Below are 12,727 nucleotides of genomic sequence, written 5' to 3' on the forward strand. Positions count from 1 at the left end.
TCAACAAATTTTGCTTGTTGCGCTTTTGCTGGTTCAATCATGGGCTCTGACAAGAAGGAAAGTGGACTCGGTTTTCAGAGAAGAAAATTTATTTCATAAAGGTCTTTGAGGGGAAAGGGAATCCTAAGTGTTGTTTTCTGTTTGTATGTTCTGTTTAAAAAAGGACATATTTGTGGATTGCCACTGGGTGGTGCTGCCATCTGTGGATATTCCTAACCTTTTCATGACTATACTATTAAATAATTGTAACTTTATCACAAAGAAACTGTGTATTCAAAACAACTTTATTAGTGGGATAAAGTACATCTGAGCAATACAAATATTGTACTTTTCAGGATTGTGTAAATTAGAGAAATGTAAATAACGTTTTCATTCATTACACTTTATATTATGTAACTTGAAATTAATTCTCTTACCAGCAGTGACCAAAATATAGCACATTTTGTATTTGAGGAAGATGTGACAGACAAGGTATTTAACAGAAAAGTGAAAGGTGTTCAGACACAACATCCCAAATTAGAGCTCTGATCAATCACCTAATGTCTTCATTTCCTTAAAATGTTTTAATGTCTTACAAGAATTTGCAAACATGTACAAAGTCTAATGAGTGTTTAACAGTTCAAATGTTGTTGGCACCTTGAGAAATTAAATCAATTAGCTTTTATTACAATGCGCTACTAAAACGGAGTTACAGTAAGAGGTATTTTGTGCTTCAGGTATGTGATGATTTTATTATTGTGCCAGAATAGTTATGTATAATGTGAGACAATTAAAGAAAATTAATCCACCACATACACCAAAGTCAAAGGCAATGTCAATTAGAAAGACTAAACAATAATGAGGAAATCAACAGTATTAATCATCAGTACATTAATCAAGCCAATAATATAATTTGGAGTATGTTTTTATAGTTTAACTTAATGCTGAACGAAGTTGGCTGAGTTATTTTACTCCTTTTTACACATTTTTAAAGTTTTATTTAGTTTCATCTTAAATAGTTTTCTAATATGACCAGCATGTGTATTCTAGCGTACTAACAGCTGCATGCTACTTAAAGCCACTATGAAGTATTTGAAATTTTATGACTCTGGCAATAAACAGGCTCAGCTGCAAGTTTCTCTACGTTTGTTTCATTTTTCTATAAACAACATTATTGCATTATAGTAAAATCAAATAGAATTGTACACATACTGACTTAATGGCATACAAAACATTTTATTCAGTGGATCTAGAGAAGAGAACTAAATGAAGACAGCTAAATGAAAGTCAAAGAGTCAAAGTTCACCTTTGTAAAGCACCTGTAATAGCTTCTTCTTGCTCTGTGGTAAGAAATGTTTTACATATTTGTGAAGGTGGATCATCAGTTGCCCGTGAAAGTGGGTGTGTTATTGCCACTAGTTTGAAGGTGGATCCTCAGTTGCAGTTTGAGGAGGGATTTTCATGAACTTCTGCAGAGCTGGAGTAAAGATGAGGATGGTGCCCAGTACTGAGGCAGTGAGGAAAGCCCACAGGAAGATCCTGTCTAATACCTGGGCCACAAACTTCCAGTCTTGTACCACCTGGAAAAAGAAGAAATGAGAAATGGTATGACAGTTAAATATTAATCGCTAAGAGCTAATCTGATGATTACTTAAATCTTTCTTGATTGATGCTTCACACACACACCTCGTGGATGAAGTGCTCCTTGCGGATGTGTCTGCTGATGTACCGTACTGAATAGATGGCCTTCTCCAACATGGTCGCCCAGGCTTCGTCCTCCTTACCCTCAGAAGTCGCCTGTCCGTGGGCTCCGCTCTTCTGCCCTCCTTTCCGTCCTCCAGAGCGAGGCTTCAGCTCGGGGCTTTCAGGAGCCAGCTCTGGGTAGTGGTAACGGTCGATGTGTCCACGCATGCAGAGCAACCTCGGCAGTTTCTGGAGGAAGAGATTACGAACCCATGGCGACATGGGGTGGTAGGTGGCTGAGGAGCGGTGGTGGACGTTGATGACGAAGACAGTGACGATGATTGAGAGCGTGACAAATATCATGATGAAGAGCAGGTATTCTCCAATGAGCGGGATCACCTTGGAGGAGGAGGGGATGATCTCCTCTATGACCAGGAGGAACACAGTCAGCGACACAAGGACAGAGGTAGAAAGTGACAGCTTCTCTCCCTCATCTGAGGGGAGGTAAAACACCAAGACAGTCAGAAAGGACAAACCCAAACAAGGGATGATGAGGAAGAGTGTGTAGAACAGCGGTAGCCTCTTCAGAATGAAGGAATACGTAATGAAGGGGTATGAATACAAGCCGTCCTTCCGGTTCCCTCTGGCACCAGTGGCACTCAGGATTTCCCATTCACCGTTATCAAAGAAGTCCTTCCGATCGACCTGGTCGTCCATCAGAACCAGGTCCACCATGTTGCCATCATAGGTCCAGGAGCCAAACTTCATGGAGCAGTTCTGGCGGTCAAAAGGGAAGAAGGTGACGTCCATGGTGCAGGCGGACTTGTAACTTGCAGGTGGTGTCCAGGTGATGGTACCATTGAACTTGACAATGGCTTTGGTCATCAGGGAGCCCTCAAACCGCCCATCAGCACTGAAGAAACATGGAGCAAAAGTAAAGAAAGTCTCTTTCCGTCAGAATCACATTTACAGAATCTCTATCCGTTGATTCTATTTCTATTGGTTATGTTGATCTTTTGTGGTTTAATTTTATCTGCGTTCAAAGAACTTTGACATTTAAGAAAAGGTTATATACACATTTCTTCTATTATTCATTAATAATATTAAATCGCTACAATAACTAACAATTTAAAAAACCTGAAAGTTAATGGAGTAGACAAGTGTTAGAAATGTGTAGATTTTGGCTACAATTTGAAGATTAAATATTAATGAAAAACAATATATAAACAACATTTACTTCTTAATTTTGTTGCCGAATTTTTCATACTGTTAAAATAATAAATAATTCTCCAGATATCATGTGTTGTTTGTTAACATTTAAATCATTTGAAACTGAACTCCGAACAGTCTTACTTCTCATAGAGGACGATGTCTGGGAGCCAGATATTTTCAGAAGGAACTCTGATGGAGGTAATTCCTGCATATTTCTCTGGATTCCATCGGAGTTTGTAATCGATCCACTCCTGGTAAATAGACGCAGGATGCTGTATCATTAGACCTATATAAAATACTCATTTCAAAAAGTCATTTTTAGTTCGACTTTATCAGGATGAAAACAGACGATTCATTTTGCCACTGTACTTCCCACTGTTATTCTTTTTATATTGACCAAAAACCTGCCTTTATCTAATCTTGCATTAGATGAAAGTAAAACTTGAGAATGTGAAAAAAATGCTCTTTTCTCAGCTGAACAAATATTAACGTTTTAGATTTAGAACATAGATTTAACATAACCATAAAGACTCAGTTTATTTTTTACATCTTGCTTACCTGACAAAGCCAAACATTAGTTGTCATGAGCTGGTTTTTCTCATCCTAAATACAGAGACAACAGAAAAAAACAAAAAGAAAGATAAATTTGTGCAGGTTAATGACACATATAATGATCAAAATGCAAACAAAAGGGTTTAAATATAACTAAATTAAAAACCAAGGGTGGACACCTGCCATTGCTTTCAAACTGATAAGTAAATGGACCACAAATGTAAGTCATTTGTATTTCTATCTGATGCTGTAAAAGGTTCAGTAATATTTGTAAATAGAGTAAAAATGGCTATGCAACACTGTTACATAATGGCAATTACCAGTCAACAATTTACTTCTTTTTTTTCCCCTAGGCTCCAATATTTCCCACTTGGGCTCAAGTAGATTGATGTAGATAATAAAAGTGCGGTTATTAGTAGGCCAAGATTACCTAAATTGAAATTGTTATTTTTGTTCACATTAATACATTCAAAAGGCAAGAAAAAGAAAGAACATGCATGGTTAGGGATGGATGTGATGTAACTTGTTTTGCACGCATCATTTCTGAAAGGATCAGATGTTATTAGTGGACTAGATGAGAAGCTTGGTTGAAAGTAAACTAAATCATCCTTTCCTTTTCTGTGAAATCAGACAGAATCCCATTTAACTGTCTCTGCCACTTCCTCAGCAAACAAGAAAAAGAAACATGAAACCAGAGGTGGGTGCAGTGGACCAAGCTGAGGCAATATAAATACAGCAAGAGTTAAATAGAGTAAGACAGGGACAACAGGAATAGAGAGATGGAGAGCAACTAACACAGGCTTGTTTCCACATGAAAGTTTGAGATGTAGAACAGACTGAGAAGAAGAAACTTGAGAATAATAAACCAGGCGAAATTGAAAGGGACATATTCAAATATGTAGCTACTGTTTGTCAGGAGCATTATGCAAAAAGTACTATACTGATTTGCACCAAACCTGGTGGAAGGATGGGGTATGAGGCAGGGAAGAAACCAATCAATTTTGGTACTGATCCACTCAAAGGGGAAGATCCAGGATTTTTCTTTTATCACTTTCCTTAACATTGCGAGACATTTTTCAACATTTTTGTCAGTTTATCAGAAAAATAATGTATGGATCTTGATCTAAAAAATAAGACATATTTATGGTCTTTAGATCTATGAGTTTGTGCAATATAGGGTAAATCCAGATAATAATCCGGATCTGGTTGAAGAAACGGTTTGGCTTTGGCGGAGGTACGTGCTCTACTAAGTGCCAGTCTAGTTGTTCAATGTATCCAGACCTGGCCTCAGCTGTCAGAGTGAGTTGGATATTTTGGTGATCACATAAAGCAGAGGTGAACCATAATCTAATACAGAAACATGCAGCAGCCCAGAAAGACTCAGCGGACAGTGTAGCCAAGCTGCTGTATGTCTGGTTAGCTCTCTTTCTCTCTCTCCATTTCAAAATTGAACAGATCATCAAGATGGATCTTTCCTCTCTGCAGAATCACAAAGGGCTTTTTTTAAAATTCATCCCTGACTATCTTCTCCTGGCATGTATCAGGTGGAAGGATGAAGAGTTCAATCTAAACTGTTTGAGATGAATATTTCAAGCCAAGAGGAGTGGTTCCTCCATTAGCATTCGCCGTTTTCTCCTCTTGAACACCTAAACCATCTCAACCTATCAAAGCAAGCCTCTGAAATATTTAAGGAACACTCCACAGAGAGAAAGACTGTGTGGTTGTAGATATGAAGAGAGTGTTCTAGATCTATTTCAGGACCACGGAAAGCTCCACACTGACGCAGCAGCTGTTTGGTTTCAGCACCATGGACAGAGACACTGCTGAAAGAAAATAACCACATCTAACTTTTGTTCTCAGTTTAGAATGAATACTTTTTCTTCTTGTCCTATTTTCATGTTTGTTAACTTTTTCTCTTCTGAATAAGATGTTTTTTTTTTGTTTTGTTTTTTTTAAGTCCTTGCATCTTGATATGGGTGGTTCACGTTTACCAACTGCTTTAGCACTTATAGGATAAGACTGGCAATATTCTATATTTTTGTTCAGCTCAATGCATTCATCCATCTGTCAATACTTAAATACCAACTTCACCACTATGCCTATGGCTCTCAGTCCCATTCATTCCTAATGAAGACATAAATCATCAAAAATGAGTCATGAATATATGTACACAATATATTTATGTTTTAAACAAAAGTATTTGACAGGGCTAAATGATTTCCTAAAACAGCTGAGGCCATTTCTGGCAGCGGCTTGAATTAACAACTGAAGTTTGAGGGTTTTGTGGAAAACTCAATATATCTTTGTAATGATGGATCCACTCGTGGGGTCAGTGGTTTTGGAGACATTGTTAGGGTTTGATTTAGAGTTAGGATAAGGGTTAAAGGCTTAGTTGTATAGGTACTGTTAGAGTAACGGGTTGGTAATGAATGAAGGCAATGTCCAATACAATATCCTCATGAAGACAGACATGGATAGATATGTTTTATGTGTGCGTTTCTGCAGTCATCCTCACCACATCAACCAGCTGGGAGATCTTGAGTCCAAAGCGTACTCTAACAGTGTCGTTGGCACGCTGGATTGGTCTGACCCAGCGCTGGTAGCCTTGGAAAAGGTTCTTCAGCAGGGCATCCTCCATCTCTGCCAAGGATACAAACTCATTTGGAGCTGCAATAAGAAGGAGGAATGTGGATTAACAACCATCCACTGTTAGAGTGCTTTGTGCTAATGCAAAAATGTCTGTTTTCCACCAATAAAACTCTACTTCTGCCATTTCAGTGGAATGGCCAGAAACTAAACCTGCTAATTAATGTAAATGACTGCATTTATCATGTATTTTCTTGAAAACATTAGTAACGCTACTGTCACCTAAGTTGATCGGAGGAGAATTTTGTACTGACCTTCTTTTTGAAAGGCACAATTTAAGAGTAACTGTGGAGTTGTGTTGGCAGCAGCATCACATAGAAACTATAGTGTAGTTCACATGCTTTCTCACAAAGACAGTTACAACTTAGGATAGCACCAGTAACTTTGTTGTTAGACCATTGTTGGAGTGAAATTGATGCACTCAGTTTGCCGCACTGGCCTTTTGACAGGGGCTTTATGTGAATAAGTACCTCTGTGGTTCAGTGTTTTATATTTCTCAGATGTAATGTTAATCTTATAGCAATCTTGAGTATATCAACTAACAGCCCCTCTGGTACTCTTTCAACTCAGCTCATTGACCATTGTTTGATGTTATAAATTGTGTTAGGCCACTAATTCAGAGTCTGGCCCAAGAGCATAAATGAGATTGTCATTGGTTTGACTGTTTACAGATTACTACTCTAGCACAGGTCTTCTGGGACATGTGAGAGACAACTGAGAAAATGTGTTTAAAAAGTAAGACAGTTACCTCAGGCTTGTAAACTGTATAGTTTGTTTAGCTGGGTGAAAATTAGCATTAACGACTTTTAGCCAATTGTCTCATTTGAAACTCTCCATTCTTGTGTTTCATTATAAACACAAGAGAATAGGTATAACAAGTACATGCATACGTAAAACAAAGGTAAACAGATAATACGAGTTCTGTTGTTCCAAAATCCAGATAATCTTAACCCATATGAAGATATGCAGTTTGACTCTCCCTGGCATATCACAGAATTCAGAGCTTCAGTCATCCAGCTGTGTATAGAGGCAGGCATTTTAGATATAAGAGAGGATGAGGAGAGCCTGATGCTGCTCGGCAGAGAGTTACAAATGAAGGGGGAGGGGACAGAGATAATATAACTGTGTCCAGAAGCTGGGCAGTCAGCCTGAGGCGATATGATGTCTCCAAAGGGACAGCGACAGTCATATTGACAACAGAGAGCTATCAAGTTAGACACTGGGGACATCAAGTTCAAGAGCTAAAGTGTGTGGTGAGGGACAGCGTGGACCTTTAACCTGCAGCTGGTTTCTGCACTGGCTTCATATCTGTCTGACATCATCTGTGGTGAATAACTGTAAATTATTCGCCAAGCAATCATAAAACCACCCTGTTAGTGGGCAGTTTAATCCCACTGGATCACCTCTGCCTGCACTTTCAAGGACTCAGTGAGGTGCACAGAGAGCTGGACAATGATATCCGACACCCAAGTTCCTGCTTGTCTGACGACCAGTCACATTCAGCAGAATAAGAGCTGGGTCATAACACATTACTGTTGAACTTATACACTGGAAAACTGGTTTAGATCTCATCTGGTGGATGTAAGAATGCAGTGTAGTGAAATAACTGATTCTATACACTACATCTTATTACTTTTTTTTGTTCAAAATGATGTATTTCTAGTTAATTCTTGTCATTAGAATTATACATCAAGCAATAAAAGAGTTGAGAGGAAACAGCCCACGCCTTCTGATTTTATGGAGCAATAACGCACAGGAAAGAGACATGGGGAAAGTAAACACAGATGCTGTAAGAAATTTCCGCAAAATAAGAGTAAAAAGCCACTTTTGGATAAGCAATGAACGAGCAGGTGGTAGTTTTTGTCTGAGGTGGTCATCAGAGCGTGTGCGGAGTTAATTTGAATCTTTATCGGACGTCGCACCACATGGCCTGTCTGATGTGATCTTGTCGCTTTGTTCTCCCAAAAGAAACCAAACTGTATTGGAAGTACAATCAGATATATTTTTTTAAGATGTTTTCTTACCGGCGATGTTGGCGAGGGACAGCGGGCAGGACATCCACAGGAGGAGGAGGACCGCCAACTTCATGATGATGGTGTCCGGATCCGCGCTCCAGCAGCCTCCTGGTTTACTGTCAGCTGTTCAGCTGGGGAGGACTGCTACACACACACACACACACGAAATGGCAGAAACGCCGAGGTTTCCATTAGTTGTACTCAACAGCGTGCGGGAAAACAAGCCCTCTGCTACCGCTGAACGGAGGGCAGGGACCCGGTGTGAGGGCGCATGTGGCCGGTGTGCGTACACTGTGGCTCCAGTCCGGAGCGTCACGAGGAGCTACGGTCAGCGGGGCGGCTCTCTGGAGGAGGAGGAAGAGGAGGAGGAGGAGGAGAAGAGGGAGGGGGAGGGAACGACGCCCTGGTTGGGATGAAATGTGGAGTTTAAAAGCCGCTCTGAAACTATGAAGCAAGTTTTATTCTTATCCGTGTAGTTTTGCGTCTCAGTAATTAGTTTTATTATTTAGTATCTGTATAAAAATACGGGTATAATATTCCTGATCGACTTTAAATTATCGAAAGTATTTGCACATTTTACAAACGAATCTGCCAACGTAAAATGACTTAGACGTTTGTAACATTTGTATTGTTTCCTTCTCAGCAATATAAAATTGGGATGTGCTGTAATTATGCGACACACACACACACACACAGTTACTTACCCCCTGTAGAAACCAGGGTCTAATTGGCAGAAGTGAGAACCGCAGTGTATCTCGCTGTGCATGTCACTGTCGCTTCTCGTCCACTGGAGTGCGCTAATAGGACCATTAATCCAGGACATCGGTTTAATAGTGATTCATTGAGAGCAAAGGCCGTTCATGTTATTCAAATGGACAGGCAAAGATCTTAAGGTGCAAAGCTTAACTTAAACCTGTAATTACAGAACAGCAGGGTAATGCAAAAATCACTGTTATACCCTTTACAGTTTCAGGTTCAGGTGTATTAATTTACCAATCAGTCATTCATTCAACCGGCCTAGTATGACTCTTGCCAGGAATGATTCCAGGGCCAGAATGTTTGACAGCAAAAAAAAAAAAAAATCATGAATGTGATACCAAACCCATAAATGATAAAATTAAACCAAGAATGAGAACACTGAACTAAGAAAGAAAGAATGAAACCATGAAAGCAAAGATGGGTCCAAGAGTGAAAAAAGCCAGATTCAACCCTTGTTGAAGTTGAAAAACTTAAGCAAAACTTACAGGCTGCATGTCAATAAATGATCTGTGGGACTCCTCAGTGGTGGGTGTGAAGGTTTCTCCAGTCTTGAAGATAGATGGGGGAAGCAGAGTTGGCAGGACCTTAAGTGATCATTATTTATTTGATGGTAAAGTGACTGACAATGAATACCAAAAGTTGTACCCATGAATGCCAAGTTTTTAAATTCATGAGGATTGAATTTGTTTGCCAATTTTACTTAGGCTGTTTGAAGGACATATGTTTGGAACTAAGATGGAGATAGACTGAGTAAAGAGAGACAGGAAAGAGGCACAGGTAAGCAGAGGAGACATACGAGGAGACTGGGGTAAAGATTGAAAACTGAATCCAAAAATGGCTCAAACTTCAGCTAGTTTCTCTAAGGTAAACAGCAAAGTTACATTTACCAACCGAATACTGTGTTACTCTGATTTCCTTAACATTTTATTTTTATTTCAATTATCTCTTTTCCTCTTTCTCTGGCAGTGTGCTTGTCAACAACCACTGCATTTTTTTTTAAATTTATAGATATTATATTTATATTATATATTTACATCAGTTATCAAAAGTAAATAATTACAGTTTTAGCATTTAATTCGCTGAATTGTGAGGACATTTTATGCTTGATAGTTTTACTGCTGCAGTTCATGGGCCTATGTAAAATAATTTAGTGAATTATATATAGTAAGTAAAGAGAAGGATTGTTTAAAAGTAGAATCAAGTATTTTGGATATTGTTTGCCTTTTCACGGCAGCTTTCTCTTTCAATCGCCTGATTATCAGCTGCAGTTCAGCATGAAACATTTAAGGCGAATGGTTATCAAACCTGATGCCCTCCACCCAGCACAATTTGTCGGTGATTTAGCGAAATTTCAAAAGAACATTTTCACTTGGACCAAAATCTGATGTGAATAAGCAGGAAGTCATAAACCGAGCTAAAGTTAACTTCGATAGTTACCTGAGGTTGTTGTTGTATGTTGTACTCCATAAGCACCGCCTCCTCCGGGATTTCTTCTCTGAAACGTTTCTCCTCGGTGTCTCTGATGTGAAAATACAAAAGAGGAGACGAACCAACAGATAAAAATTAGAAGGAAAACTGTAAACACATGCGGCCGCATTCTGACAGACACTATCTTCAAGTCACTACCGACTCTGCACCATGGATGTATTCTGCACGAAGCCTGCAGAAGCTGCTGGGTGTTGTAGTTGTTAGAATTGTGAAAGCGTGCTTACAGTGCATGCGTTTCTGTTTGTTCACCTGCCTGTGAAATAACTTGTGTATTTATATTGTGAAAATGTCAAGAAATGGACTTAAAACCACTGTATCATGTCCACAGCCGTCTAAAAGCCTGAACCAGCCCAAATGTTTGTTTTTTCCCACAGTTTGCAGTGCACTTGAATGCACCCTGATGAGGTGCAGCTGAAAAACATTAGTAATTAGTGTGTACCATGAGTGTGTGTTTTAAGCTGTGTTGCAGTCATTGATGGGCAAGCTGGACACAAGGCAAGACACTGCAGAAGAGGACGAAGGCTCTCCCCACCTGGAAACCCTCTCAAAAGGAGCCAATGCTAACTAGCCAGAAGATAAAGTAAGCTGCTCTCTATTTGTGCTCTCCCTCCCCCTAACTCACCTCCAATTCTTTCATTGATCAGCAGGTTATGGAAGGATAAACCTGCTCCTAATCGGACTGACATGTCACTGGAAGAGCTGCATGATTAGCCACCCGAGGATCACAAAGGCCTGGACCACCTGAAGCACGGAGAGTCAACCAACCCCATGGTGACCGAAGGTTTTGCTGTCGCCCCCTGAGCTCCAGTCCGAAGTACTTATCACCATTTTTAAAATAAATTGTACCTTGCCCTTTATCCGCCTCTGTGTCTGGTTTTTGGCCTTATTTGGTTCCAGACTGGTCCAGTTTTAAGAACTTTTAAATATTTAATTGGTGTGTTGTGACAAAAAGAGAGTATATGATGACTTAACCCATTCTCTTTTTAAACTCTAAAAACTCTTGGTTTTCAGTTACGCAAATCACAAACACAGGCGTTAAGCTGATTAACAAAACCTCTGAAAAAAAATTAAATACATTAAATGGCCAAAAATATGCGGACACACTGTGTATACCATAGACACTTTTGTACTGGGGATGGTTTTCATGGTTTTGAGGTTTTTGTAAGGAGAATTTGAAATGCCTAAAATAAAGTTATATACAACACATTGCTAAATGTGTTTTGTTTATGTACCCTATGTACAACATGTTAAATGAATGTGATTTGACTTTCTGTCTTTGATCACTGTATATTTTTTTTCATTGTGACATGAATTTTCCATACCACATTAAAATCAAATCAAAAAATAACAATGCAGACAAGTGTATTAGCTAGCTGTGAAATATCCAAAAGTTAACAGCTCTAGCCTTCTAAATTGGGCAGCTAATGTCACCCTTAAAATTTAAAATTTTGGACATTATAGGGCTAGCATTAACTGCTAAAGTTCCTAAGTTTTGACATTACTTTACATTATTTTAAATAATGCCAGTAATATTAGCAGCTAACTGTAGTCTTCATACATTTAACAGATAGAGTTCTACTACACTTCAATGCTTTAATCTAAGCACTTTTACCCTCCACACTCACCATGGACTCCAGCAGTTCAAAGGGGGTGTCAGCCAAACACTTCCTTGTTTTATGCTCTTGCTGATGTCATCAATGATGTCACAGGTTATAACATGAGTGTGGGGGTGGTTCTCTGATTTGGATCCTGTGACAACCCTCTCCACCTGTGTACCTGTTGCTTCCTGTGTGTGGCTGCTCTCTTTACAGGTACTAGAGGTGGGTGAGGCAAAGGGTTGTCAGAGCCTGGGCTCATCAGCAGATCAGGCACACCTGGGCCCTGTGTGCTAGTGCTTTTAAAACCATGTTGGAGCTCAGTTCTGGTTATCTCTCCTCCTTGAGGCACCTGTTTGGTTTGGTTGGTATTTGGTTTGTGTTGTTTCTGTTGCTGCACCATACAACATTCACACAGTTCTTCACTCATGCACTCACTTACACTGTTGCTCTTACGGATTACACATGCCATTGTTAATTTAGGTTCTTCTTCTAGAGTTATTGTATGTTTTTTTTTTTTTTTTTTTCTTTTTTAAATAAAACATTTGTTAATTGGCTTGTTTGTGTGCATCTCCCTCTTTGTCATGGCCGTGTGGCCTGGTTTGTGACAAGTGGGGGCTTGTCCAGCCAAATTTAATTTATTTGTGGCTGTGGTTTGGAGTTTTGATTTATGTAGTGTTTTGTTTGAACGTGCACAGGTTTTTGCTGAGATGTATAGTGATGGGTACATTCGGCACAACTTGTGTTTGGAAGATGCATTTTGGATAGGAAGTTGAGTTGGTTGTTTAGTTGCTGTTT

General features: G+C 39.3%; 1 protein-coding gene across 2 annotated transcripts; it reads right to left on the minus strand.

Annotated features, from left to right (window-relative positions):
- Positions 1–265: 265 nt before the first annotated feature.
- Positions 266–11,200, minus strand: LOC130173823 (neuronal acetylcholine receptor subunit non-alpha-3-like). 2 transcript variants are annotated; one of them, XM_056383318.1, is made up of 9 exons: positions 10,284–11,200; positions 9,332–9,394; positions 8,792–8,884; positions 8,097–8,231; positions 5,942–6,093; positions 3,433–3,477; positions 3,016–3,125; positions 1,666–2,575; positions 266–1,559 (listed from the first exon to the last, which is right to left on the minus strand). In XM_056383318.1, exons 4-9 carry the CDS (start codon positions 8,158–8,160, stop codon positions 1,395–1,397), a joined length of 1,446 nt encoding a protein of 481 aa, XP_056239293.1. In that variant the 5' UTR covers positions 8,161–8,231; positions 8,792–8,884; positions 9,332–9,394; positions 10,284–11,200; the 3' UTR covers positions 266–1,394. The 2 variants fall into 2 exon arrangements, with proteins under 2 accessions (XP_056239293.1, XP_056239291.1); XM_056383316.1 differs by having other exon boundaries at positions 8,097–8,431.
- Positions 11,201–12,727: the final 1,527 nt, after the last annotated feature.

This window comes from Seriola aureovittata, chromosome 8, assembly GCF_021018895.1.
Source record: "Seriola aureovittata isolate HTS-2021-v1 ecotype China chromosome 8, ASM2101889v1, whole genome shotgun sequence".
NCBI classification, from domain to species: domain Eukaryota; kingdom Metazoa; phylum Chordata; class Actinopteri; order Carangiformes; family Carangidae; genus Seriola; species Seriola aureovittata.